The 27,739-nt window shown below is 43.8% G+C and overlaps 2 protein-coding genes across 5 annotated transcripts; one reads left to right on the top strand and one right to left on the bottom strand.

Moving 5' to 3' along the window:
• The first annotated feature begins 118 nt into the window (after window positions 1-118).
• On the top strand, window positions 119-22,855 carry crocc (ciliary rootlet coiled-coil, rootletin). Of its 4 annotated transcripts, none has more exons than XM_028575263.1 (37): window positions 119-262; window positions 3,893-4,019; window positions 4,115-4,260; window positions 5,630-5,821; window positions 5,905-5,988; window positions 6,079-6,170; window positions 6,257-6,422; window positions 6,520-6,626; window positions 6,737-6,964; window positions 7,058-7,148; window positions 7,546-7,632; window positions 7,707-7,919; window positions 8,565-8,764; window positions 8,866-9,048; window positions 9,589-9,733; window positions 9,820-9,966; window positions 10,649-10,879; window positions 11,056-11,249; window positions 11,407-11,534; window positions 11,754-11,923; window positions 12,043-12,222; window positions 12,395-12,529; window positions 12,640-12,783; window positions 13,701-13,939; window positions 14,054-14,213; window positions 14,333-14,500; window positions 14,590-15,013; window positions 15,312-15,469; window positions 15,585-15,705; window positions 15,829-15,992; window positions 16,578-16,793; window positions 17,181-17,405; window positions 17,493-17,651; window positions 18,345-18,545; window positions 19,293-19,424; window positions 20,419-20,592; window positions 20,736-22,855. In XM_028575263.1, the coding sequence occupies exons 3-37, from the start codon at window positions 4,126-4,128 to the stop codon at window positions 20,820-20,822; spliced, it is 5,880 nt and encodes a 1,959-aa protein (XP_028431064.1). In that variant the 5' UTR covers window positions 119-262; window positions 3,893-4,019; window positions 4,115-4,125; the 3' UTR covers window positions 20,823-22,855. The 4 variants fall into 4 exon arrangements, with proteins under 4 accessions (XP_028431064.1, XP_028431060.1, XP_028431063.1 ...); XM_028575259.1 differs by lacking the exon at window positions 119-262 and adding an exon at window positions 2,914-3,221; XM_028575262.1 differs by lacking the exon at window positions 119-262 and adding an exon at window positions 2,914-3,221 and having other exon boundaries at window positions 17,493-17,642.
• mfap2 (microfibril associated protein 2) lies at window positions 21,762-27,451 on the bottom strand. The gene is made up of 9 exons (XM_028575316.1): window positions 27,347-27,451; window positions 25,508-25,569; window positions 24,380-24,427; window positions 23,964-23,990; window positions 23,784-23,864; window positions 23,641-23,682; window positions 23,465-23,552; window positions 22,649-22,722; window positions 21,762-22,569 (listed from the first exon to the last, which is right to left on the bottom strand). The coding sequence occupies exons 2-9, from the start codon at window positions 25,536-25,538 to the stop codon at window positions 22,466-22,468; spliced, it is 495 nt and encodes a 164-aa protein (XP_028431117.1). The 5' UTR covers window positions 25,539-25,569; window positions 27,347-27,451; the 3' UTR covers window positions 21,762-22,465.
• Window positions 27,452-27,739: the final 288 nt, after the last annotated feature.

Here is a 27,739-nt window from a genome sequence, read left to right on the forward strand (position 1 = left end):
AATCAGTTGTAAGAAAAAAAGAGTAGCCTACATGGACAGACAGTGCTGTAAACAGACTGCAGGCTGCAGCTGAACTGGAAGTCCCTCCCCGGAAAAAGCATGGGGAGGATTTCGGAGGAAGGCGACGCTGCCAGCAGCTGATGATGGTAACCTACATCTATAACTGTTGTGGATGAGGTTTGTTTCTGCCTCTGTAATGTTACAGCCCGCTCACAAAAATGGAGGGACGGCAGGATAACGCTCATCAGAACGATCTGTCGAGGTGAGAATATTAATCAAACGGGGAAGTGGATGTTTTCACCGCGTACACCACAACATAATGGGGATGAATATCGCTCCATAAAGTGGGCTACTTTATATCCAGGCGGTTGTTTCCATAGCAGCGCGTTTGTGTTTGGATCTCCGTCTCTGCTGCTATGAAACAATTCATAATCAATGTAGGCTAACATGCTCGGATGCTGCACAGTTTAACGTGCAACCCCCCTCCTCCTTCTCCTCTTCCTCCCGCCTCCAACTCCTGACAGACTTTTGAAAACTTGGGCGTGTCTTTTTGGATGTGTTTCCTTAATGTTAGGATAAAGAGGATGCTATGTTCGTTTTATGTGTATACCAAATGAAGTGTTAAAGTATAGGCCTACACCAGAAGAGGAAGCAGTTGTGGATGATTCCTGTTTATTCAGTTCAGTTTTTGGCTGTAGGCCTAAACATAAAAGCTGGAGTAAGAAGTCATCAGCTGGGCTGCACTAGGGTTGGGTCTGTGGAAGATGAAAGTAAAATAATAAAATATCAACAGGTGTGTATTTCACCAGTTGTACAGTATAAGGCTCACATCTCGCACACTGTGAAATCAATGCCAGTCTTCTACTAACAGGCCAGCTGAGGGCGCCACAGATGCTAAGCCATTAAAAGTGTTTCATGGTGCCTATGTCTGTCATAAGACGCACCTAGTTGCTATATAGACCTACTGAGTTGTGTTGTGACAACGTTCTGTGTGTGTGTGTGTGTACTGGGGGTCTGGTATTGACACAATGACCCTCTTGTCGGTAACTATGACAATCCAAACAGTGCAGACCCCCTCATGTTTAATGTTTGTGTCATACTTTTACATCTGTAGATAACTCAGTTTTTATTATGAGTTTATTGTTTCGAAAAGTGTTTTAAAGCCTTATGGTTTAGGCAACTGTGACATTATTCTGATATATTTTTAAACATGCTGCATGTTTAGTGCTGCTGTTATGTTTTAGGGGAGAACAGGGTCATCTGGAAGCCATTCTCCAATCAAAAACCACAGAGTGCACACCAAGCCACAACGATTATTTTCATTTTTGATTAATCTGCAGCATATTTTCTCAATTGCTCTTTTGGTCTGTGAAATGTCAGACAAAAGTGAAAAATGCCTGTCACATTTTCTATAACCTATGGCGACGTCTTTGAATGTCTTGTTTTGTCCAACTAACACTCCAAACCCAAATATATTCAATTTACTCTCACAAAAGACAGAGAAAAGCAGCAAACCTGCAAACTTTTTTTTCTCAGAAAAATTGATTTAATATATTTTCAAATAGTTGCCAATTAATTTTCTGTCAATCGACAAATTGATTAAACGATAAATTGTTTATCTTAACTTTACACATTTTTGTTCACTGTAGACAAAAGTGCGTTTGGTAACTGTTATGCTGTGTTTGTTGCTGTGATTGTTTTTGTAAAAGCTAGAGGCTGGACGTCCTAAAAAACCTTGCATCTCTCACATTTGGTTGTGATAATGTTATAAGTAATGTCCCTAATAAATAAATAAGAAATAAATAAATTAGGAAAAAAAATCTATTCACTTTCGAATCGCGATTCAAGCTCTACCGATTCAAAATCAATTCATAGAATTCCAAAAATCGATTTTAGGCCTATGTCTACTGCAATCACATGGGAAAAGTAACTACTTTTGCATACTCGTTTTTTGAATTGAGAATCATTTTTGAATTGAAAATCGATTTTGAATCAAATCTTGAGCCTGAAAATTGTGACATTTTCTGAATCATAGATCCTAAAATAAATATCATCATTCATAATATTTTCATCTCCCCTATATGTTTTGTTAGCTGTCTGAGCTGCTGCCCACAGTTTATACAAGCCAATTTGAGTCTGTTTGCCTCTGTTGACCCTGTAACCGAAACTAAACTAAACTAAACTAAACCTTTGTCTTCTTTGGGTTGTTCACCCCCGACATGCCACCCTTCCCATGAACAACCCCAGGCCCCATAGATATAGTTAGCGATAGGCTACACAAACTATTTTTCACTTGTTAACATTCATTCATGTGGTGTCGGAGTAATTGGAATAGTTAGTCCATGAAAAATTCACACTGAATTAACATTGTGAACATTGTTCCACATGTGAACATTGTGGGCATGGGGCTCTCCGAGTGCCCTTTTAGCTCTGTTTTTGGTCTCTACCAATCTGGCTCTTTTGCTGCTAAAGTTCTCTAACTATGTCTGTCTGCTGTTTGGTGCTGAGCAGGTAGTTTTTTTTTTTTTAGCTTTTTCTCTGAAAACTGCTGCCTGCTGTGGATGAAAACGACACTATGAATTTTGTATCTAACTGCACATTGAGAACACTTGCCGTCATAAATTGTGAAGAAAAGGATCTTTGTAGCCTTCTTATTTGCTCTCAAAACTTTGACCCCGACCTTCCCTAGCCTACTCAAAATTTTATTTTGAAAATCGATATATTTTACTAAAAAAACCGATGGTCAAATATTTTTTATAGTTTTATAGTGTATTATAGGGCTATTACAGTTTGACTTGGGCTTATCTTTGTTGTGCAGTTGAATAGCAGTGGTCTGGTCTGGAGGGTTGTAAATGCGAGCAGTGAGAGTGGAGTAGTGGAGGAGGTGGAGGGGTGTGAACCTTTAAACCTTGTTAATCCTGCTGTCCTCAATCTGTGCCTGTCTGCCGGAGGAAGCGACAGGACGGGTAGCCTACACTCTGCTCTGCGACCAAACTTTGTCGGCTCCAACCGCATCAAACACACCGGCTTCAGGCAGGGAGTTTTTCCTTCTTTATCGCGCCTGCTGGAAAGCAACAGATCGACAGTTCAGTTTGTGAAGACGTCGGATTCACTCGGAGTTAATCCTGTTCACTGGAGGGTTTTAAATATCTGCTGGCGCTGCCATGAGCGCTGCGGAAAACCCAGACACCGACTCCGACAAACTGGAGTCTGTGATACAGGTGAGGTGCACCGGGCCTTCCTCCATCCCCCATCGCTTAACATACAGTAGCCTACTGCTGTGTGATGTGATGAAATAAAGCTGCTGGTTTATGTGAGTGCATGTTTGTGTTGATATTGTGTTGTCATGCAGCAGCAGTTTTGTTGTAACTACTATGGCACCTGGTCTTTTGGCACTTTTCTTTTCTTTATTTCTTTTCTTTTTTATTTGGAAAATCATTCCTTTCACAGTGTAGGTTGGACACATCAGTGTTACTGCATGTATATACATATGCTGTCTATCATTGTCCATAGGTATGGTGAGCAAGGGATTTGCAGTACCCCTAGCCTACATTGAATTTTCATTTTACTGTCTATCTCTTCCACATATTTGTATGCTTAAGGGCTTGACTACCTGAACATGGGAAGCTTTAACATTGCATATTACAGGTGGGCAATGGTAGTGAAAAACAAACAAACAAATAAGCCCAAATAAAATGATAATAGAAAAAAGGGGGTATACTTGTGGCACTTTTCAAACACATCATCATCATCCAGATTATTATTTATTTTTATATTGCCTGTATATGGAGCAATACTCTATAATTGCTGGGTCCTTTTTGTCTCTCGTGGTTTATTTTCTCTCTAAATGTCTCAAAGGTAAAGCATTGAATGTCTGTGTTGTGTGCATCAGAGGCTGGAGGAGAGTGTTCTGTCTGAGGAGAAGAGGCTAACCGTCCGGGGTTCTTCAGCAGACACCCCCCCTACATGTCTACCTGCACGAGTACGAGAGATTGTCACAAAGAACCTCAACGATAGCTGTAAGTGGCAACAATGTGCCCTCCCCATCAGATCAAATGTACGTTTTGACACTTTCCTTTGCCTGACCGTTGTCTCCGTCTGCCTCCTCTGTCAGCAGCCGGGGCCATGTCCTCCGTTATGTCCCTCCAGGAGGAGAACCGGGTGCTGCAGGGAGAGCTGGCGAGGCTGGAGGACCTGCTGGCACACAGCAGAGCCGACCGAGACGAGCTCGCCATCAAGTACAGTGCAATTAGCGAGAGGGTAAGACGCCAGGGCAACAACAACTGGCACTGATAGTAAGGTGGGCAGAATAGGAACAGGGATTTGAGAATTGGATGAGAGAAACTTGATAGATCAAGTATCATGGTTTCTACGCATGACTGACCCTCATCTCCCCTCTTCGTATTCAAAATAAAATCTCAAGACGTTCAAAATCCTCAAGGTTACATACACCTAAAGGGAATGCTGTGGCACTTTGCTGTTTTCCCATTTCAGTATTTTCATGGCATTTCTTTGTCTGAGATTTGCTGGTTTCCCAGGTGATGGGGCAGGAATGAGCTGAAGTGGAATGTTGCCATGGCGTCTGTCACCCTGGGCGACTGTAAACAGGGGCTTCAGTGGAGACGGGAGTATGTGTAGTGGTGGGTGGGCGCCACACATCTCATTTTGTTTTGAACATTATTGAAGGTCTGCATGCAGAAACAAAAGACAACTCGGATGAAGTTCCTTTAGATAAATAAGGTACTTTATAAAACTCCATAAATTAGGCTACTGTAAAATAATATTAAACAATCTTGTAGGCTGTTGAGATAACTGCTTTTCTATCCTTGTACCAAATATGACTTCCCTTAGTAAGTGAGTCACATTGGGATACTGCAACTTTGTTTTCTGCTGTTGGAATCAGAAATACTTATTATACCTGTAGTCCTAATTAGTAGTTCAATATGCATAAAACACACAAAGAATGTGGGATACACAGCAACAGTTAACAATACTGGGGCTACAACTACAGTATGAGTGCAGCAAAACAATGATCCTGAAAACAATATAGTGTGAAAGTGTAAAATCTCTGCTGTGGCTGCCCTCTATTTTATTAATTGTAATACACATACTACATTTGAGTGTTAACCATTTACAACATTCCTTATAGATCCATATAAACTGAAAAGACTGAGTCAGGGTCTTTTAGGTCCTAAAGTAAGCATGATATTACTGAATATTCAGAGGTTTAGGCGTACGTTAAATATCAGGGAGGTAGTGGGGAATATTTTTTAAAGACTGAGGTAATTTCTCTTGAAAATGGTGCACTTTTATTCATAAGAACACATAACTGTTAAATTATTAATTAATAAAATAGAGCACTGACTTAGAGCATTTACTGGAAGAATAACCATGTATTGCCCTCAGTATCTATTCGATCCTAGAGCTCCAGAACAGCTACTAAATGGACCCTGTGGTGAGATAGTTTGTTCCTGTTTTCAAGGTCACGAATGATTTTTCAATCTCAAATACTAAGAATGTTGGAATTAACTGTACGTGTAGGTATTTTAAATTCACAGCATGGCAGCACTGTGTAGATCTGTGAAACAAACATCACTCCCCTGCCTCTTTCTTTGTATTAAACCCACAGCTGGAGCAGGCGCTACGTTTTGAGACGGGAGACGGGGACCATGATTCACCGGAGTCACGCAGCGTGGCGCAGCAGAACCTGGATTTACGCCGGCGGCTGGATGAGGAGCAGGCGGCCTACAAGCGTAAACTCACTGCGTACCAGGAGGGTCAGCAGAGGCAGGCGCAGCTCGTGCAGAAGTTGCAGGCCAAGGTGTGATTGTTTGAGTCTGTCTTCAGCTGAGATGTAGTCTTCGGGGATGTTACAAGTCAGTAATAGTTTTCCTGCTACTTTAGGTACTTCAGTACAAAAAGAGGTGTGGGGATCTAGAGCAGATGGTGCAGGAGCGGTCCTCAGAGTTGGAGAAACACAGGTTAAGTGTGAGTGGCGTTTATTGATTTTGTCTCTCAGAAAGACGATATTAACTTTCCACAAGTAATACTTAAACCATCAACTATCTTCTCATTCAGAGCCACAGTGAATCCTCAAATGGTTGTCATCAAGACGAATCAAGCAGCAACCTCGAGGATGCTTTAATCCGTCTGGAGGAAGAACAGCAGAGGTGACTGATTACCGGTCACACAATATCACTTGTTTTTGCCTTCTTGCTCTGTCAACATAATTTGTTTGTCCCTCGTGTGTTTTCAGGAGCAGCAGTTTGTCTGCGGTGAATGCCATGCTGAGAGAGCAGCTAGAGCAGGCCAGTTTTGCCAATGAGGCTCTCAGTCAGGACATCCGCAGGCTCACTGCTGATTGGACGAAAACCAGGGAGGAACTGGAACAAAAGGAGTCTGACTGGAGGAGAGAAGAGGAGGTGATAGAGGGATGCTTACTGAACAGTAAAACAGTTTAAATGGAGAACAATTTAAAGATAATTGACATGCTATTTCTGTCTTTGGCTCCCCTTTCAGTCTTTCAACAGTTACTTCAGTACTGAGCACAGTCGACTGCTGACGCTATGGCGGCAAGTAGTCGGGTTTCGGCGGCATGTCTGTGAACTGAAGAGCGCCACTGAAAGGTCAACAATGTGTTAACTGTTTGCTACATGATGCCATTTTTTGGGTTGTAATTTGAATATTTGATGGTACTAACAGTTTCCTCTCTGTGTCAATCTCTCTCCAATCTCAGGGACCTGTCAGATATGCGTAATGAGCTGGCTCGGACGTCCCATTCTGCTCAGGCGTCTTGTGCAGGTCTGTCAGCCACCCTGCACACCCGGGAGGGAGGAGCAGCTCTGGCCCTGGAGCAGGAGAAAGCTCTGCGGGTTCAGCTCGAGCAGAAGCTGAGAGAACGAGTGGCAGAGATGATGAATCTTCAGACCAGAACAGACGCAGAGAGAAGTGAGCTCAACGTCAGGTCAGTGACTGGGTTTAGCTCTCTTACAGGTTTGTTATAAATTAAACATTTGTATGAAGGCCTTTTTACCGGTTCCCATTGTGTTACTTTCAGGTTGTCAGATTCAGTGCGAGAGGCTGAGAGACTAAATGGCCAAATTGAAGAGAGAGACAGAGAAATTGTCATACTGATGAGGAGGGCTGAGGTGAGAGGGTAGTCCTTTTTTTCTAATTGTCAAAAATGAAAAACATCATTGAGCAATACTTTTGGACTGACTGACACCGCACACACTCACTTTTCCTCCAAATGTGTATCAATCCACAGCTGAAAGTAGTCCCTTTTAAAATACAGTATTTAATCCTGTTTGAGTAACATTTGCCAAAACCTACAGTGCCCAGCTGTATTTAAAACAAATTCAGGGTTACACGTCTTCATTAGAAACAAATGGACTTGTAGCGGAGAACCACAGACAGGGAAGTCAGAAAGTATTGAGGGAAGGAATAACACATTGTTGCTTTTAGTCTTTTTTGTGGATTTGTTGACAAGAAAGCTGTAATGCTTTTTCAGTTGCATTAATCGTCCTTCATTATGTTTTCCTTCAGGATCAGAGTGACAATGATGAGACTGACATGCAGGTGATGAGAGCTCACACTGAGACGCTGTTGGACACTCTGAGGGACATCGCTCAGGTAAACAACTACACATACGCACACGGTTTTATATCACAAGTATGGGAGTGCTTCATTTTAGTTTTCTTTTGTAGACTGTTTTGTCCGATGGAGAGTCGTCATCTGAGGCAGACCAGGACAGCACCGGGGCTCCGCTGCTAGCATTGATCCGTGGCTTCTCCCCTCACCGCTCCTCCCCTCCTCACAGGTCGTCCTCTCCCCCTCGGCCCCCCTCGCTGGCTCCTCTCCCCGAGGCGGCGCTCTCAGCTCTGCGCTCTGCAGTCACAAACAAGACGCTCCAGCTGCAGGTGACATTTCAATTCATTCATTTCAAATGATTACAGTAATTGTCTCAGGAAGAAAGCACACTGGTGATATTGTGCTTTAATTTTGTGTTAACATTTAATGTGCTGAGGACAAAGAGACTAGAAATAATGCTGATTTTGTAAGGACTGTGTGTTTTCATAATGATACTTTCCCAGGTTATTATGATGCATGTATTGAGAATTGCAATATAAATGTTCACATATTTTAGACAATAATTACGGAGACTATGATTGTTTACTTCCCGCCTGGAAACAGTCAGTAACAACATAACAGCAGTCCTCTAACTCAGTGGTTCCCAGGGGTCCTTGAGGGTGTTCCAGGGGGTCCCCAGCAAAAAAGGGAATCCTTTTTTCACCAAAATGTTCACAATATTTCCAACCATAAGTAACACAGTAACTACTTTGAACATGGGTTTCATACACTTTCTGTAATAAAACATCTAAAAACAAAAATTCTATCAGATGGGAGAATCTGGGACAAAATCTCATCAAATAGTAGGTCCATGGTCTAATTTGTGTCAGTTCAGGGGTCCTTCATGTGAAAATGTTTGGAACCACTGCTCTAACCTGAGCAGCTGTCTACTACTACTCACTAGAGGCAAGTGACCCCACTTGTGTTGTTTGCAGGATGTTCGAGGGCGTCTGCTTTCTGCCCAGTCCTCGGTTCAACAGTTGCGCAAGCAGCTTTCAGAGACTGATTTGACAAAAAGAGATGCAGAACAGCGAAACCAAGCTCTGCAGAGAGAAAAGGATGCTGCTCAGAGAGAGAGGGAGACAACACAGAGAGAGAAGGACCGTCTGAAGCAGGAGAGAGACACACTGGCCAGGTTTACAGACAATTACAGGACATCACCTTTTTACAATCTGCTTCTAATCCTTAAATCTTTTTGTGTATATAACTATAACTGTTCTCTTATGAACATTGCAGTGAGAAGGTGAGCTTGGAGAAGACCTTGCAGGCAGCACAGAGCAGCAACCAGATCCTACAGATGGACTGTGAGAAGCTTCAGCTGACCGTGGCGTCCACGCAGCGAGAGCGAGATCACGAGAGGGAGGAGAAGGAGGCCGCCATTCAGGAGAGAGGGCGGGCAAAGGCAGAGACTCAGAGGATGTAAGTAGGCTGATTGATGGTGATTAAGTGCATGCGATGTGGACGCTAATCCACACAGCCTTGTGCAGCCAACACACAGTGCATATACCCACAGGAAGCCATTCATTATATCTGTATTAGCTTCTTATACAGAGAGATATTCATTTACAAAGCCCTCCTGACCTCCTTTACCAACACACTCCCAAACACTGGTCAACAGATCTGATGCAAGCTCTTCATGCAAATCAGAGCGGAGCTGCCCTTCACACCTTGAAATTCATTTTTCACAAATCAGACAAGCCAGCTGACTCAGTTCACTGCGCCCCACTACTTTTATGTCCAGTACGTATATGTCCAACAGTTTTGATAGCTTTATAATGCTTATGACGTCTGCTGTATGTTTCATCTTCTAAAAAAACATACACTGTATTTCACCTTTTACTGGGCCCTTAGGACTCTGTGCTGCTCAAATAGTACCTACGATTATTCCCCTACTGAGCCTCTCATTAGTAGCCAAAAAATGTATTGTTATAGTACCGCATGCATATTGTTTCGCTACAGACAAAAGCAGTGGGATCAGAGTGAGAGTCGAGCCTCGGCTCAGCGTGGAGAGCTGTCTGCAGTGAGGGAGACTCACCAGCAGTGGGAGATTGAGCGGCAGCTGCTGGAGCGAGAGAGAGCCCAACTCTCTGAAGCACTTGCTCGGGTAAGAGAAGTAAACTTTTGCTCATTTAACATTTTGCAGATTTAATATTCTGTGTTCTCATGTTGTGTGTGACCTTTCCCCTCCAGGCTGAGGGCAGTAACGCAGAGCTCTCTATGCTGCTCAACAAGCTGCAGTCTGAGGATGCAGCTCTCAGGGACTCTCTGGCCAAAATGGGAAGCATGAATGAGGGAATGGCCCAGGACAAAACTGAACTTAACAACTACATTCTCCAAGTAAGTGGAAGGCAAAACCAAGGGCAGAGGGGAGGGAAAGGAGAGAGGGGAGGGAATCTTTTTGCCGATGGTGCCCCGGTAGAAGGAGCACATGATGGGTGGGGGGGGCTCTTGCTCTCTTCAGCTTGCATAGGAAGTAGAGGCACCTCTGGGACAGTGATGCAGTGTCTGTTGTCCAGGAGAGGTCCTCACTGATGTGCAGATTTGGTGCTGCTCACTCTCTCCACAGCAGCACCGTTGATGGTCAGTGGGGGTTTAGGTGTGCCTCTCTGGAAATCAATCAACAACTTCCTTGGTCTTGTCGACATTTAGGAAGAGGTTGTTATCCCTGCACCAGTTGGCTGACCTCTTTCCTGTAGTAGTGGGTCTCACCACGTTGTGTCGTCAGCCCACTTCGTTAAGTGGTTGCTGCTAAAGTTGGCTTAAGTGTTTTTACGTGTTGGAGAAACGCTACACTACACCCCGTATCTGTCTCCATTTATCCCTATTTCGTGTGTCTTGTAGTCTCAATAAAACGAATCAAACAAACGGGGATAAGAGCACATTCATGATGTTGCCCTTGGTTACACACACAACAAGTTACAACAATTGTTTTGTGAAGAATGAAAACAAAGATCTAAAGTAAATTAATTGGAATGTCTCAGCTTCCTCTCCAAGTCTCACCCGTCCCTCTTTCTCTTAGCTGGAGGAAGAGAAGGCCCTCCTGCAGGCTCAGAAACGGGAGGCGGAGCAAGAGAAGTTGACCATAAGAGATGAGCTGGTCCGGTTGGAGCAGGACCGGCTGGAGCTGGACTCTGCCCGCATCACACTTCACCAGTCACTCCAGGACGCCGAGCTTAGCCGGGTGGGGATGGAGGCAGAGCTCCAGAGTCTCAGGGCTGAGAGATTTAAGCTGCAGGAGAAAGTCACCCAGGTACATAACAAAATATATTACATCATCATTTAAAGGTTCCAAACTAGATCTTTAGTTGGCAAAAACAGCCATGGAAACTGCCGGTAACATGGGAAGACGTTTTACTGTTTACACGTTTGTTTTTTAATTTCTTGTTTCTTGTCACTCACGTTTTCTTTTTTGGCTTTTGTTGATAGCTTTGTGGCGAGGTGACCTCTCTGGGATCAGAGTTGAGTCTTGCCAAAGGAGATGGCCAGAGAAACGAGGTGGCATTAGAGGAAGCCGGCCGCGGTCGGGCAGACCTGGCCCGGGACAAAGCAGCGCTGGTGGTCCAGCTGACGGCGTCTGAGAGAGAAAACGCCATTCTGTCAGAGGAACTGGCTGCTTTCAGGTGTGTGTGTGTGTGTGTGTGTGTGTGTGTGTGTGTGTGTGTGTGTGTGTGTGTGTGTGTGTGTGTGTGTGTGTGTGTGTGTGTGTGTGTGTGTGTGTGTGTGTGTGTGTGTGTGTGCGTGCGTGCGTGTGTAAAACCTATGTTTGTAACTGTGCAGGTCGGAGCGGGAGTCCCTGGAAACCAGTCTATTCGAGGTGCAGCAGCAGCTTGTTCAGGTGGAGTCTCGTAGGGAGCAGCTGGAGACGGAGAACCAAAACCTTCGAGTCCGCTGTGAGACTGCAGCAGGTGAGTGACGAAGTATACTATACATTATATAATACATATAGTATATTTTGAGTCGAGAATTACACACAAATATGCCTTTTTAAGAGCTAAAGTGAAGGTGTTTGGTGTAATGGGACAGACGGTGAATCAGTAATATGACAGAATATGACAGAATAAGAACTCATTGATTGAGTGCTGTGTTTTGCCTCTCCTGGTTGTTGTCCTGGATGGGATTTCCAGCTGAACTGAGGCATGTACGCTCAGATGGGGAGAATGTGTTGGCCCAGGCTGAGAGAGAGAAACAAGCTCTGACTCAGACTCTAAATGCTGCGCAGCTAGAGGCCCAGCAGGCGTTACGCAAGGCCATCTCCGAACATCAGGAGGAGGTGGAGAGGCTGGTCTCAGAAAAGGTCAGAAGGTTCAGTGGTTCAGTGTTACTCAATGCATGTCTGTAGACCTGTTTGTACTTTTCGGATTAGGCTGATGATCTTTAATCAGTGTTTGTGCTCTTGGCTGCTCGTTTTCACAGGAAGTGGTGCGGCACAGCCTGTTGATGGAGAATGAGGGCACTCTGAGGAGGCTCCGGCAGGAGGCGGAGGATCAGCTCCACAGAGCCGGGAGAGAAAGAGAGGAGCTGCAGGATGAACTGAGGAGTCTCCAGCATGACAGAGATCAGAGTCTGCTGCAGGCAGAGACTGAGAAACAACAGGTCTGATCAGAGTTCAAGTCTCTGAGGAACTGTGAAAAATCCTGCTAATAATAATAATAATAAAAATGGTTTCACCCTTACTGTCATGGTATTTCAGTAGATACAGTATAGAGCCAGTGTGGCTCAGCTCCGGTACGTCTTTTTGTTAACCAGACCTTGTCTCTCATCCCAGGCCCTTTCTCTGAAGGAGGCAGAGAAAACCGTTTTGTCTGACAGGGTGTCCACCCTGCAGGCTGAGCTGTCAGCTACAGCCCTGGAGGCCGAGCGGATGTCGAGAGAAGCAGCTCATTACAAAGAGCAGGAGCAGGTGATGTAAAGTTATCTTCTGTTGTTGTTGAATTATCTTCTATTACACAAGCGTTTAAGGTAGAGTTTCTAACTAGACTTTTTTTTGTTCACGTATTGTTTTTTACACAGATCAGAGTTGGGGCTCTGACCAGCGAGCTGCTGGAGCTTCGCTCTCACCTGGAGGATGCAGCTTCTGTTCATGAAAGGGAACTCCAGAGTCTACAAGAGACTTGTACTGATCTTCAGTCACGTGCTGATGTGGCTCTCAAAGAGGTAGATGATGCTGTACATGTAGGAATATGAGAGTGATACCGTACAAATCAGAGAGCACATACCTCGACCAAGGCTGCACATTCTTTCATTTTTAGTTTTAATAATATAAAACACAATTTTTGTAGGCATTTATACATCAACATACACATGGTGACAAGCGTGGGATTTACTGTATGTGCTGTGTTATTGTCATTAAAGTAGTTGCAGTACACCATTAGAAAACAAGAAATTGCAAATATTTTAAGAAATTTACATGTGCTCATGGCCAAAAATGTGCAAATACACATAGTGAAATGACAGAAAACTACCCTGTAAACCAGACAAATCTGCAAGCTCATGTTTTATATATACAGTACTTTGGCAGATACACATTTGTAAATTAGTCTGGCGATGCCATGCTAACAGAAAAAATCCCTAGGATAAAAGGATGCAGGGGGCTGCGTTGATGGGGGCACGTTATTTTAGATACAAAATACAATCCAAAAAGCCCAGTTTGAGTAACAAGTAAATGTGTTTAGGAGGGCAGTGCTTTTTCTTGCAAGGTTTAAGTTGGTCTGAGCGCAGGCTTTGTTGAAGTTCAAGCACTGAAAGGAGTTGAAATGCAGGTGAAGTGCATATAATATACTGAAAAGAAAAAAAAGAAAAGAAATTCAGGCTGCACATCTATCTTAGATCAACATACATGTAGTGATAGACGATCAAAACAATAAAATGCACAAACATGCCTTATCTTGCGTGGCGAATAACGTTTGGATGATGTCACCTTCCACCAAATGTAAGTGAAAAATGTGTTGAGATATCCTGCGAACGAGCAAACAGAAAACAGACCTTCCTAGTGGGCGTCATGAGATAATTCACCAAATTTTGAGTCTGTTCGGTTACATCACCTTGTTCCATACATGACTTTCCCCCTCCAGCTGGATCAGTGCAGAGCTTCTCTCTCAGCTAACGAGGAGAGTCGAGACCAGCTGAGGCGGGACCTGTTGGACAGCGAACGACTTCTCAGCCAAACTCAGGACGCAGCAGAAAACAACAGAAGAGAGGGGACGGAGCTGCGACGCAGCCTCGCTGACGTCACCAAGGAGAGAGACACCCTCAGCCAGTCGAATACTCAGCTGAGAGAAACTCTACGAAGTGCAGAAACGGAGAGAATCAGGTAAACGCTTCAATGAATGGGAAAGTATCCGTTGACGGAAATGCAATGTTCAGAGTGAAAAAAAATCAGAGCCATTAAGTGTGTGTGTGTGTTTGTGTGTGTTGGGGTTTTCAGTGTGAAACGACAGTGTGAGGAGAAGCAGCAGAGGCTGGCTGTGCTGGAGGAGAATCTGTCGTCTAATCAGAAGGAGGTGGCAGAGCTGCGCAGCTGCCTGAGAGAAGTTGAGAGGTCACGACTCGAAGCTCGCCGAGAACTCCAGGAGCTCCGCAGACAGGTCAGACATGCTGCATTTCCTCCTTCACACCTCTGTGACATTTCAAAAGAAACTTTGCTTCCAGTCTAGGCTTCACATTAGCGACTGTGTTGTGATTTTGTGCCTTTCCTTGGCTCCAGCTGAAGGTTCTGGATGGAGAGAAGGAGCAGAGAGAGAGGGAGGTGGCGGAGCTGCAGACTCGCCTGTCGCTGGAGGAGCAAAGAGAGGAGGAGAGAGGGAAAGAGGTTTTCACCCTCAAACAGAAGTTATCTGAGGCTGAGACAGCTCGAGGCTCCCTCAAGAAAGAGGTGCGGATGGAGGAGAGTGAAAAGACATTATTTGCTCCCTTGCTGTGTCACTGTGTCATCATTTCTCATTCTTTTGTTTTTCAATGCAGCTTTCTTTGACTCAAAAGCGCCTGCTGGAGTCTGAGTCGGGCTGGCGGGGCTGCGAAAGAGAACTGACCGCTCAGCTGCAGGAGGCGCGTGGCTGCGAGAAGAAGATGCAGGACGAAGCCAAGAACTTGGCCCTGCGCGCTCAGGTGGCTCAGGACTCCGCTGCTCAGTCCAGCCTGCAGCTGAGCGAGGCCCAGGGCCGACTGGCCGCCACGGAGGCAGAGCTGACCCGGGCCGAGGCCGGGAGGAGGGACCTGGAGTTTCGTCTGAGCAGCCTTCAGTCGGCACTGACGCGAACACTGGGTATTGGAGCAGGCGGCAGGGGAGGCAGGGGGAGAAGCCCCGGGGGGAGCTCCACATCACCAGCCACTATGTCACGCTACCACAGCGTTTCGCCCCTGCGCTGCTCGCTGTCCCCTCCTAAAGGTAAGCAGCTTTAACTCTGCAACACATTATTCAGATATTTATTCAGACATCATAGATAGATTAGTAACCAGAAAAAGAATTCTAATTTAGCGTAATTGTTATTAAGGACTGTCTCAGAGAAGATTCCTTTTAGCTGCTTAAAGTCTTTTTTATTAGATTCTGGAGCAACTATTCCAGTGGGCCATATCTCATATTCAGTATAATGTGATCCCTCCTCTCTCTATAAAAACAGTTCATCTGTGGTGCTTGCAACTCTTTATATATATATATATATATATATATATTTTTTTTTTTACAGAATTTCGAGAAAGCACCCCTGACAATACTTTAGGCTCAGTGTCTCCTGAGAGAGGGGATACGCCGCTGCCTCTCCCTCAGCCAGAGCTGGACCCCGACACACTGCGCAGTGATCTGAGAGACTTCCTCCAGGAGCTGCGTGAGGCACAGAGAGAGAGGGTAACAGAGCTGCACAGCATGGGGGGAAAAAAATCACAAAGTAAACAATAATAATAATTCAAGGCTATTTTTGTGCGTGTATGGTTCAAGTCTTTGTTTATTGCTGATTTTGTAGGATGATACTCGATGCCAGCTGGGGGCCCTGCAGCGGGAGATGGAGGAGCTGACGGGGCAACGAGACTCTGCTCTGAGTCGTGTCACTCACCTACAAAACACCTTACAGGAATACCAAGAAGGTCAAACATTTTACATTTGTCCATGTAGTTTCAGAAGATGAACCCTTAGCCAAAAGACAAAATAATACTCAACAATATGCTAAATAATAATCACTAAGCCATCTTTAATGTGTGTGATTGTAGGGAAGCGTGGACTGGACGAGCGTCTGACCACCACTCAGAGTTTGCTCCAGCAGCAGGAGGAGGTTGCGAGGAGAGGAGACAGAGAGAGGAGAGTGCTCACTGACAGGGTGAAGGATTTAGAGCGGGCGCTGCAGGCTTCTGAGATGGATAAAAAACATACACAGGTACACAACCACGTTTGTACACTCGTGTGCATGAATATAAACACCATGTATTTGTGCTGTCACTTGCACAGCAGTGACCACTGATCGGCCTTGATCACCATATGGCAGTGCTCAACGGTAGGGCAATATGTAATAACAACAGATGCCACACACATAGTGTCACACCTCTTGTGGTGTCAGCTCTCCATATGTCTCTTTTTAATGCCAGCACCTTTCAAAATATTTCACCGTCTGGACAACAGGAGGAGCAGGGACATGAAGTGAAAGTAATACAAAAAAAGCCGCAAATAGCCTGAATAGACAAAACTTTGAGCGTGTGGGTGCTATTGAAGGAAATTTATATTTGTCTTTCTTTTTAAATTCTCAGGAGGATTTATGAAGAGACAAAGTAAAGGTGGAGCTTAGACACAGCTGTGGATCATCTGTGTGTGCGCTTTGTGTCTGTTTGGCCTAACAGTGTTTTGGACTGTCTGTGCATGCATCTGTAATCTGTGTCTAAAACTCAGGTTTCCATTATACAACAAAGAATTTTGCTCCACCGACTGGTCTTCGAAAGTCATCTCTGTCCTCCTTCCATCTCTGCAGGATCAGTTGAATAAGCAGCGTGCTGCTGAGATGCGTCTGGAGGCGGAGAGGAAGCGTCTGCGGGAGGCGCTGGAGGCAGCTGAAGCCCGGACCACCAGGGTGGAGCTGGGGAGGCGCAGTGTGGAGGGGGAGCTGCAGAGACTCAAACTGAGTCTGGGAGACCGGGAGACTGATAGCCAGGCCTCCCAGGAGCGCCATGACTCTCTACTGAAACAGGTACAGCACAAGAGTCCTTGTATGTGCTTCTGATTGTTCTGGCTTGAAATGCACAGTTTTTGTAAAGTAAATTTATGATATATTTAATGTTCCTCAGAATTGACCAAGCCATTGGTTAATGTAGAAATTTTATGGGTCCACACAGAACTGTTTAAAATGGCTGTAGACTCTCACTCTTGTAGCACAAGAGTGAGAGTCTACAGCCACGCTAGCTGCTCTATGAGGCTCTACGGTCAACATGTCAACATGCTAACATGTTCACAGTTCCAATGCTTACATACTGATGTTTAGCAGGTATAATGTTCACCACGTTAGTTTAGCGAGTGCTATTCTCTTTGTTGGTTTGCTGACTTGATTGCACATTCATTTGATTTCTACAAACTGCAGGTGGCAGAAAGAGAAGCCTGTGTGTCTCTGCTCCAGAGAGAGGTGGAGAGGCTGAGCCAGGCTCTGCTCAAAGCTCAGGAAGGCGAGTCTTTACTCCAAGAGAAGACCTCTTCCCTCAAAAAGAGCCTTCAGGAGGCAGCGGCTTCTCACAGCTGCACACAGAGTCGTCTGACCGCTCTGCAGAAGATGCTGAGTGTGGCTGAACAGGACAAAAGGCTTCTACAGGTGAGTGAGACAGAAGGGGGGAAAAATACCTTGGACAATGTGGATGAAACCCGGATACTGATGTGATGATAATTTTGTTCCAATAAGGAACGAATGGATGAAGCCCGGGCGTCATTAGTGGAGGGGAAAAGGAATGTGGTCACCCTCACTGAGCGCGTGCAAAGCTTGCAGAGTGAGCTGGACCAGAGCGAGCTGAGACGAGAGGAAATGGAGGCTGAGCTCAACAACACTCAAGAGGTGAGGGAGGTAAATAATCGGTGTCGACAAACATCTGCCCTCATCAAGTCTTCAGCAAAAGACATTGTACCATGGAAAGAGAAAAAAATTAAACGCTGCCGAAGAAAACGTTTCCCAATACATAACATATATATATTAACCTTCTCAATGTGGTTGCTTTTCTTCCATCCATTTTAAGATTCTTTTATTTGCTTTTAAAGGCCAAAATAGCCTTGCCCCTCCTTACATCTCTGAGCTCTCCCTACATCCCTATAGACCCACCCGTTCTCTCAGGTCAGCCGATCAACTGCTCCTAATTGTGCCGAAAACAAAGCGCAAGCAAAAAGGGGACCGTGCTTTTTCTGTAGCAGCTCCTAAATTGTGGAACGATTTACCTTTGCACATTAGACAGGCATCTTCACTGTCTATTTTTAAGTCTCTTCTTAAAACCCATCTTTATTCTTTGGCCTTTGAAAACTGAAATTGACAATTCATGTCGTATTGGTTCATTGTATGGATTTTTTGTTTGTACTTGTATTATATGGGTTGTGTGAGTTTTGTATTTTAGGGCTTTCATGTATTCATTTATTGTTTTACTGTAAAGCACTTTGTGTCCTCCTTTGGATTTTAAAGTGCTCTATAAATCAATTTTGATTGATTGATTGATTTCTTTCTTCTCTAGAGTCATGTTTCTGTATGTGATCTCTGTCTTCCTTCCATCAGGCTCTGCGTCAGCGCTCGGCCAGTGTCGCAGAGGCTCAGCGCAGCGCCCAGTCAGCTCAAACAGAGCGGGCCGCTGTAGAGGAGCGACTGCGTGGGCTGCAGCGAGCCGTCGCCATGCTTGAGACTGAGAAAAAAGATGCTGAGAGACAGGCTGTGAGGCTGGAGAAAGACAAGGACGCACTGAGGAATACACTGGATAAGGTCAGCACTGTAGCTTGTGCACATATTGTTTCATTCAATCGTTTCAATCATCCTTGGTTCATTCAATCGTTCTCTGAATTAAAAAATTCAAAGTTGATGTGCTTTATGGACACATGTTGGGTAGGCGCAAAAGAACTTTGTGACCCTATTAGGTCACAGTGAGCAACGCCTTATGATAGACATCAGGTCATAGAGCGCCAGAGTCATAACCTGACGTGCCAGATGGTTTGTTAACGCAGAACCATCTGAGTAGCAGGTGATTGGATTAGTCATCTGTCCGCCATTGTTGTTTTGAACACCTAAACCACGGCCGTAGCTGCCAGTAGCTCCTCACCGGACGCTGATTGGTTCGGTCCGCTGCTTTTGGAACACAAACGCATTTACTTGAAGCCTGACAAGATGGACTTTTGTGTGATATATGATCCCGCGATTCTCGCGTGCTTTCGTGATATCGTAAGAATCCAGCTGCCGTGCAAGGAAACTAGAGTCATAGAGGGTCAGAACATGACACACAGATTTGATCCATGAAGTGTTTTTGTTTTTTTGTCCTTCAGTCAAATGATGGCTAGAGGACAGCTCACCACTAGTTTTCATACCATATGTAAAGGTCCAATTTCTCCATCAAAATAATAACTTTCACCTGCATCTTTGAAAACATGAGTCTGCAGCCATGCTACTCTGTGCGGAAGTGACTTTTTTTGTAAGAGATCTCACTCTTTCTTATTTGTTACATGTCTATTTCATCAGGTTGAACGTCAGAAGCTGAAGACTGAAGAAGGCAGCATGCGGCTGTCGGCAGAGAAAAGCCGCTTGGATCGCTCTCTGAACACCACTGAACAGGAGCTGCAGGAAGCACAGCAACAAATACTGATGCTGCAGGTAGGGAGCAAACCAACACTGACAGATCTGTCATAAATCCTACCTGCCTTTATTATGGCATACCGTGCATAATAAAGGCACAAACCTCTTAGAAGAAGCCGCCATCTACATGAAACATAGACTAACGAAATGTTCCAGTTAGTCTAGGTTTCATGTAGAGAGCGGATTTTTGTAATTGTTTTCAATGACAGTGAGGCGTTTTTTGCCGGAGCGCCCTGAACACCTTGGAGCTGAAAAAACTCAAAACTTAACAGCAACGTAACGGTTGGCTGAGGACGGGTGATTCGATGGTTGCTTAGCAAGAATAACAAAAAGAAGCAACTGGTCTGATCAGGGCGTCTTCAACAAGAAAGACAGTGCAGTGCGCCTCACATTTTGCATCCTGCAAACACGCTCTGTCTGATCGCGGCCTAAGGTCTGAAAAGCATTTTTCCATTAAAAAGATGTCCTGAAAAATATCAAACCATTGTTTTTGTGCCCTGGAGGATCATCTTTATACCAATTTCTTGTTAAAGCTGTTTGCAGGCTACAAGTAAAATCTTTTTTGTTTGCCCTTTTGAATATTCCCTATAGGTAGCCTACATCACAGCACAGTTGTTTGGAAGGCAGAACCCATAATGCCTTTCATGGCTGCATTTACATTATTCCAGAAAGGTTTTAGTTAAGCGCATTTCCAGAAAACATATGTATGTTTGAGTATGGTTTTCCTCCAGGTCTCCAGGTCATGGTTGTTGGGTGGTTAGCTGTCTGCTTTTGATCTGAGGTTTTTGAAAAACTGAACCAAAGTCTATCCAGCGTTTAGACGTTTTCTATATAAACTGTCTGAGATTTTGTATCCTGCCCGACTTTCTGTCCTTTTCTTTTTTTAACATTTTGTTCTTTACCGTGTGTGTGTGTGTGTGTGTGTGTGTGTGTGTGTGTCTGTCTCTGTCTCTGTGTCTGTGTGTGTGTGTGTGTGTGTGTCTGTGTGTTTCTGTGTGTGGGTTTTGAGTAGACTCAGCTGGCTGAGACGGAGCAGGTACAGAGTCTGTGTGAGAGTTTGGTGAGGGAGCGTGACGAGGCCCAGCGGGAGGCGGACAGACTGAGGACCAGCTTCAGGGACGTAGAGCGAACGCTGGGCACCAGAGAACGAGCTCACCGACATAGAGTCAAAGGCCTGGAGGAGCAGGTACACACCTCATGTTGTGTCGAAGCTTTAGCACAAGTCTTTCTCAAGTTAAAACCTTTTACACTTTTCATTCCCTGCCACAACGAATGAGCTGGTTTGGGGTGTAATTAAATGTAGTTTTGTTACCCACTGTATCACTGCAGGTGTCCACCTTGAAGGAGCAGCTGCAACAAGAGATAAAACGGCGGCAACCTTCTCTTCAATCCTCCTTATTGTCGGCAGGAAAGTGAGATACAGCTTAATACCAGAAGCACCAGCACTCCACGTCTAATCCAGGGAAAATCCACTCATCATGAATGTCTGAAAGCAATATTTACTCACAGACACGTTCCTAAAAGTATTCATAGTCTAACTCTACTGTTTAAAACATGATTTATTTTACTTTGTGACACTGAAATGAAAACCACTGTCATTTGGGTGTTTCATTGATATTTTGTACTGTGACGAACACATAACGACCTGCAGCACACACTCAGCCAATGACAGGCGAAGGAACGGAGCGATGTGATGCAGCAGCTGTGCTAAAAACGCCATCCGCCTGCTGATTGCTGGCAACCATCTGTACTTGATCCTTGCTCAACATCTTCCCAAACTTTCTGCTCTTAAGAAGAAAACCCAAATCACCGCGAGGATGTTCCTCCAGACAGAATCTGGATTTAGTACAGGAATGAAAATCTGCCAGTTGTGCAGTTTGGCCCAGATTCCTCCACATTTATATTATCAGTCGAGGACATGAAGAGAATGAAAGGAAGGTCTTCACTGTGTGCGAGTGCCAGGAAACAAACAAATTGAGCATAATGAGCTGCACTGTACTTTCTCTCAGAAAACGATTTTATTCATTATGTGTTCTATACACAGTTTTATAACTGAAAAAGGGACCATAAGGCACTGCAGTATGATGGTAAACTTACAGTATGTGTTTTGTATTAGTGAATATTAGTTTTACTAGGTGTATATACTTTGTACTTACTGTATAAACGCTGATCGAGTGATGATTAATAATAGCAATATGACTTGTATGGACAATACACATGGCAGCCACATGTCTGCAGGAGCTTAAACTCACCATAATTCATGTCTTTCATAAATACCTTTCAGTGCACTGAGCTGCAGCCTCAGATTATGTTACAGTGATGACTTACATTCGACTCAATCACACACTGAACAGCTGTAGTAAAAAAAAGTTTATTTTTTTTTCTCAGTCTTTATAGTGACAGTTTTACAAAGCAGTAGTAGAGGCCGTTTGTGAGATGCCTTTTTAAAGCACTTGTTGCCACTGGAATATATTTATATAAGCTTGCTGCTTGGTTGCTAAGCACAGATCCAGGTGGCAGTAGTACATGAACCGAGGTCACTCACCACCTGTTTCTTCACACATCTCATGATCTAGCATGGCTCGATATTGATTAGTTTTGTCTGATGTCAGTGCACAGTGGCCACCATTGATGAGTTGATTATCATGAGAATGACTGCTTTTCAACACAAGTACAGTAACATATCAACAAAGCATGAGATTAATATGGTACAGTATGCCAAAAACAATTGAAGATGTTCCACAGTTTTATGTGCATCTCTAATAGTTTTTATAGCACCAGTGTGATGATTTTATAGCACCAGTGATTTAATACAATCATCAATGTTCTTTGGAGGATATTCATCCATACACACAGGATCTACTGGGCAAACATACATGTGAAAAGACAAAGATAAACACACACACAAAATGCTTTTCGCACAGGAGTAATAAGTTGTACAGGAAGAGTCAAAAGGCAAAGTGAGGAGAAACTGGGAGGAAGAATGAGGACGCAGTAAGAGGATGTGGGTGAGTGTTAGAAAAAGCGGCAGTATCTGGGCAGGTGATCTCTGTAGTCAATCAGCAGCCACCACAGCTCTTCCCACAGCTTGGTCCTAGTGATGCACACTGGCCGCTCTGCGCCGCAACGCCGCAGCGAGAGAACTGATCACGGCACAGGTCCGCTAAACACGCAGAGACAGTTAAAATGAGTCTCAGTATACAAAACACAAAAAACACAAATACAGAGTACAGTGAACGCACCTCTGAGCAGCTCTTCATGTGCACACACGGTCCTCACGCAAACCTCCTTGTTGATGACGTACACCCGTCGCAAACTTAATGGAAACGTATGTAGAAATTACAAAAGAGTCATCTTCACATCAGTCAAAACTCTACTTAAAGAATAAGTCTGGAAATATTCTGTATTCTGTCAGCAATTTCAATGAAAAGATCAAACCCAACAATGAACTGATCAACAAGTGTTATCTGTGTATCCAAAGCCTGATATATTGTATTCCTCTGTGAACACAGAGCTTCATTGTTTTCCAAAAACTGTTGAAAACACATCAATGAGTCATACTGTTGCACTGGCTGACATGTTCCTTCATTACGATAAACACGGGCACTGTAGTTTATTTTTAAGCAATCTCACATACACCGTCCTGCTGTAAATACTCAGAGCACCAAATGTGTATTAATACGCAACACATAAATGCATTGTAGCTCCCAAAGTCCTATATTTTCTGTATTTACCTCACCAGAATAGACCATAACTCATGCATTGTCTAGGAAGAAAGTATACCAATAAATTGGGTAAATACTGACTCTCAGTTTGCAAGCACAAGCTGTTTGGAGAAGATTTGTTTTGGAGATTGATAAACAATTTGTGCTTTTTGTGAGTTAGAGTAGTAGAAGTAGTAGTTTCGGGAAATGCTGAGATGGAGTTACAGCAAGTAACTCACGGTTTGTTTGTCCTACAAAGTTCAGAGAGGTTTTGACTAATTAAAGAACATAGAGATAATGTCTTGTTTTCATTGTGGGGCGAACTAGTTATTTAAAAGTCATTTCAGTGCCTACCTGTAGAAGCAGAGGCTGTTCAGGCACTGCTTGCATGGCTTGTGAACAGAGTAGAGTCTGGTGCAGGGATACTGCTCCTCTCTGCAATCTGAAAATCAAATACAGCTAAAATTATTTCTCCACTCAAACTAAACAACTGATTATCTGTCCTCCATTCTCTAAAAGGGTTTTCTTACCAAGAGGGCCAGGCTCTGTGGGCTCCGTCTCCAAATCAGAGTCTGATATTCACATGGAAAACAGATTTTCATATGAGTTATAGACACAACACAAACTACTTAAATTGCATGACTCAATGAGGAAGAAAATTCAGCAGATATACCTGAATCTTCTGGACGGACCACTGGCTCGAGTCGAACCTGCTGCTGGTAGGTTCCAGGAAGAGATTCAGGATTTTCAGACACTGGGCAAGAAAGAGAGGAATCACTTTTATAAAATACACTTATGTTAAACTATGAAAGTAACATCAAGAAAAATTTCTATGAACCTGAAAATCCTTTACCTTGAAAATAGTCTGGCCCATATTCATCTGTTAAGCCACAAAATAGCAGGAGAGAAAATTGTCTCATGAGATCAATGTTGTGAAACCAATTATAAACACAACAAAAAGCACTGCACCATATAAAATAAACCACCTGCACGCCAAAACTGATAAAAACAAGCAGTTTGCGAGGGTGTAATGCATGACTTCATATGCAAGATGTTTAAAAATAATAACACGCAGACTGGTCAAAGTGCTATTTACACTGTGACAGTTGCTATGCGGGTGGTAAATAACAAAGTAAGGAGGAGAGAACTCCTCGAGGCTAGGTGACACATCAGAGGACAACAAGAAATAGGTAACAGATGTGCAGAGCTATGATATAAACAGATGCTGAGCTGGAACAATCAAGGCCAATATTCTCTTAATGAACTCACCCAAAAAAGGAAACGGTTCCTGGTACTGAGGCTGGGCGAGCAGCAGAACTGTTGACATTTCAGAACAACAAAGTAATCACAAAGATGGGGTAATGAGTGAAAAACAGGGGAGGGAAAGTCAGTAATTACAAGCACTCTGAATAGTGAGTATCTTTAATGCTTTATTTTTATTATCATTATTATTATTATTATTATTATTATTATACTAGTACTTTTTTCAGGTGTTTTCTAAATTCTACTTTTGATTTTTAAAGTTTTTCTCAAAAGTGTTCTGCCACTAATGAAATGTTGAGTTCATAAGAAATAAAATGTACCCATACTCATTTCGATACACTCAGGGGTTTTGCTGCTAGTCTTACTTGGCTTGGTATGACAATGTTATGGTGGCTATTGTTAGCCTACAAACACTTGATATTGTATAATTGACATTATGTGCTATAGTTACACTACTTTTTTAGCATTTACCATTATCCTCTTAACTGCCACCTGCAGTCACAGTTAGCAAACATAACATAAAGTCACCAGACCACAAGTGTATCGAATTGAACCATGGTGTGTTATATTCCTTTTTTAAATATAGGTTTTTATTATCAAGACATAAAAAAAAAAAAGAAAATTGTTTTTGAAATGTTACCCCACAGTAGTTTGCTTAAAATCAACTATAATGTAACTTTTGCTGTTGACCTGGTAATGGGATAATAGAAAAATGCTAGTGTAACAGTAGCACATGTGTAGAAGAGGCCATAATGTCAGTAAAGTGACTCAGTAATGTCAGTTACACAACAATATCTAGCTTAAGTTTGCTAACATTAGCCACCATATGCTACTGGTCATCCAAGACCAAGTGAGGCTGTAGCAGCACAAACCTCTGACTGTACAGAACTGCTGGCTCCCCCCCCCTCCCTGTTTCCAGTCTTTATGCTAAGCTAAGTTAACTGGCTGCTGGCTGTAGCTTCATATTTATCGTACAAAAATGAGAGTGGTATCTATCTTCTCATCTAACTCCCGGAAGGGAGTGAATAAAAGTAGTATCCAAAAACAAGAAACTATTCCTTGCACATTTAGTAATAAATATTTCAATTTGAAACCAAGTTTTCATCGGCTTCAGTAGACTTTTGGTGCAGTTACCTGGCATACAGATGAGTAGGAGGACTCTCATGGTCACTCTGGGAGGTAGACTGACTTTAACACTGGATGAGGAGATGAGGAGAGTATTTATAATCAGAACAGAGACAACAAGAGGGGAATAAAGTGCTTAGTGCTGAATATTCCTTTGGTCTCCTGAACTCTCATCTCTTTCCCCCTGCCCTCCGTCACCTTTTCAACCCCCCACTGTTCTCCCCTCTCTCCTGCCCTCCCTCACTGGCCCCAAACAGCTAAGGCAAGAAAAAGAGGGGGAGAAAACTCTGACAGCAAGAATGTGGCACGTCTGTCTTCTTGGGAACAATCTCTCTGTTTTCCTACTTTTCCTCGCTGCAGCAGAGTCTCGGGGCTGCATTCCAGGAAAAGAAACAGAGGACCCCTCTTCCCCACCCCTCTCCCTAAGTTTTCTTCATCCCTCCCTCCCTCTCTCCGTCTGTCTCCACATCCTTCATTTCCCTTCTGTCGCCCTCACTGGTCATTTCCTTGAACCCTCCCCACACTCCTCTTTTCCCCCTTTTCTTTCTTCTTCACTCCACCGAGCAAGAGCCTCTCAGGTTGAGAGTAAATTACATGTGGACAAAAAAAAAACATGAACACTGACAGCATCAAGACATCACTGACTATTACTTTTTTGTAAAGTTGTCAATGAAATTCAGAAAGTCACACTGGGAAAGTGTTATATACAGTAAAATCCATTACCTTAGTTTCCTGTAACACTCACTAAACTACTTTCCCACTTTGTGGAAAGTATGAATGCTCCTCCTCCACTGCAGTACTGTAGGCTGTTTCATACATACAACATAAACCAGTTAATTGCTTGTGCTTTTTACATCCTACACTGTAGACTTTTCTCTCTCTGTGTGACTGCATGGAGAATTTGAGGCCACACTAAACACAAAATGTGATTGAAACATGGTTTGCACAAGTTCTGCATGTGTATCAATAAATCTGTGAAGTGAAGTTTGTGTACCAGCAAATCACACACACACACACACACACACACACACACACACACACACACACACACACACACACACACACACACACACACACACACACACACACACACACTTCTTGTGCATCACAGTGGCTTTCGGAAACCATATGTTTTCACAGCACACATCTGGGAGCGATTAACCCCCCCTCTCCCCATTGAGTCCTTCCCTTCCCTGCTAGAGACACCCCCCCACCACCACCACCACCTACACACACACACACACACACACACACACACACACACACACACACACACAAGTAAGAGTTTCTGAGGACAGCAACAGGAGATGCAACTGCTGTCATCTATTTTACGCCTTTTGTTTTCATGCAACTATGGCAGATAAATACAAAATACAAAATCATCTTCCCATGTGCCCTCATCGACCCCCAGCCTCATGAAGCAACTCTGTTTGTTTTTTTTCTCCCTCTTGGCACCCTAGCTCTCCATTGTAGTGCCATTGCTGCAGGCTGAGCTGTGAAGTCCCTCCTCTTTCTTCTCTCCAGTGAAAACACAGGACCACATGTCAGCTCTCAACAGCCATTAGCATGCACGCAAATGATCCCACTATTATTCGGTCTACATTACGAGAACTAATAAACGCTTTGGATGCTTTGATGTCCTTGAAACATAGACTGGGCTGCATGCAATCTGTGCACAATCTCCTCACATCTCCTGGTTTTTTTTCCTCTATAATTCTCAGCATTTAAAATGCAACTCAAGTTAATACTTTTGAACTATCTGAGTGAGACGCATACAATAAAAACGTTAAAACAAAAGTACAGTTACAACTAAACTGAAAAATGCAAACACAAGACTTTTTGTCTTACCCAAACTTTGCTTCAATTTGCTCCGGCTATCCTCAGCTCTCATGCGTCCTCTGAGTGCAGGAGGACCTCGCAGCGCCACATTGTACCACCCCGCATCTGTAGTCTCCTCCCCGTCCAGTCCCAGCCTCCATCCCCCGGTCCCAACACCGACCCGCAACGCCATCATGGATATCCCGAGACTGGCTACCCGTCAGATCCTTCGACGCTGGGATCAAAAGTATTGATGAACTGACCAGACATTAGTAGCTGCTGCTGGTTGCCGAATCACTGCTATCACCTGTTGCTATAGGTGACCAGGTGACCTATGTGAATACCAACATGTCAGCAGGAGCTGAGATGCGTTAACTATATCTAAACACAATAGCAAAATCACATATGTAGCCTAGTCTATGT

The sequence above is a fragment of the Perca flavescens genome, chromosome 4, assembly GCF_004354835.1.
Source record: "Perca flavescens isolate YP-PL-M2 chromosome 4, PFLA_1.0, whole genome shotgun sequence".
In the NCBI taxonomy this organism is placed as follows: domain Eukaryota; kingdom Metazoa; phylum Chordata; class Actinopteri; order Perciformes; family Percidae; genus Perca; species Perca flavescens.

What these genes read in the sequence shown, in the direction of transcription:
- mfap2 (XM_028575316.1), bottom strand. Translation starts at nt 25,538, where the DNA reads ATGAGAGTCCTCCTACTCATCTGTATGCCAG. An exon ending in TGGGCCAGACTATTTTCAAG is followed by an intron (nt 23,865 to 23,963) that starts GTAAAGGATTTT and finishes TTTCTTGCCCAG; the next exon opens with TGTCTGAAAATCCTGAATCT. An exon ending in GGTCCGTCCAGAAGATTCAG is followed by an intron (nt 23,683 to 23,783) that starts GTATATCTGCTG and finishes TGTGAATATCAG; the next exon opens with ACTCTGATTTGGAGACGGAG.
- crocc (XM_028575259.1), top strand. Translation starts at nt 3,165, where the DNA reads ATGAGCGCTGCGGAAAACCCAGACACCGACTCCGACAAACTGGAGTCT. An exon ending in TGCAGAAGTTGCAGGCCAAG is followed by an intron (nt 5,822 to 5,904) that starts GTGTGATTGTTT and finishes CTGCTACTTTAG; the next exon opens with GTACTTCAGTACAAAAAGAG. An exon ending in TGGAGAAACACAGGTTAAGT is followed by an intron (nt 5,989 to 6,078) that starts GTGAGTGGCGTT and finishes CTTCTCATTCAG; the next exon opens with AGCCACAGTGAATCCTCAAA.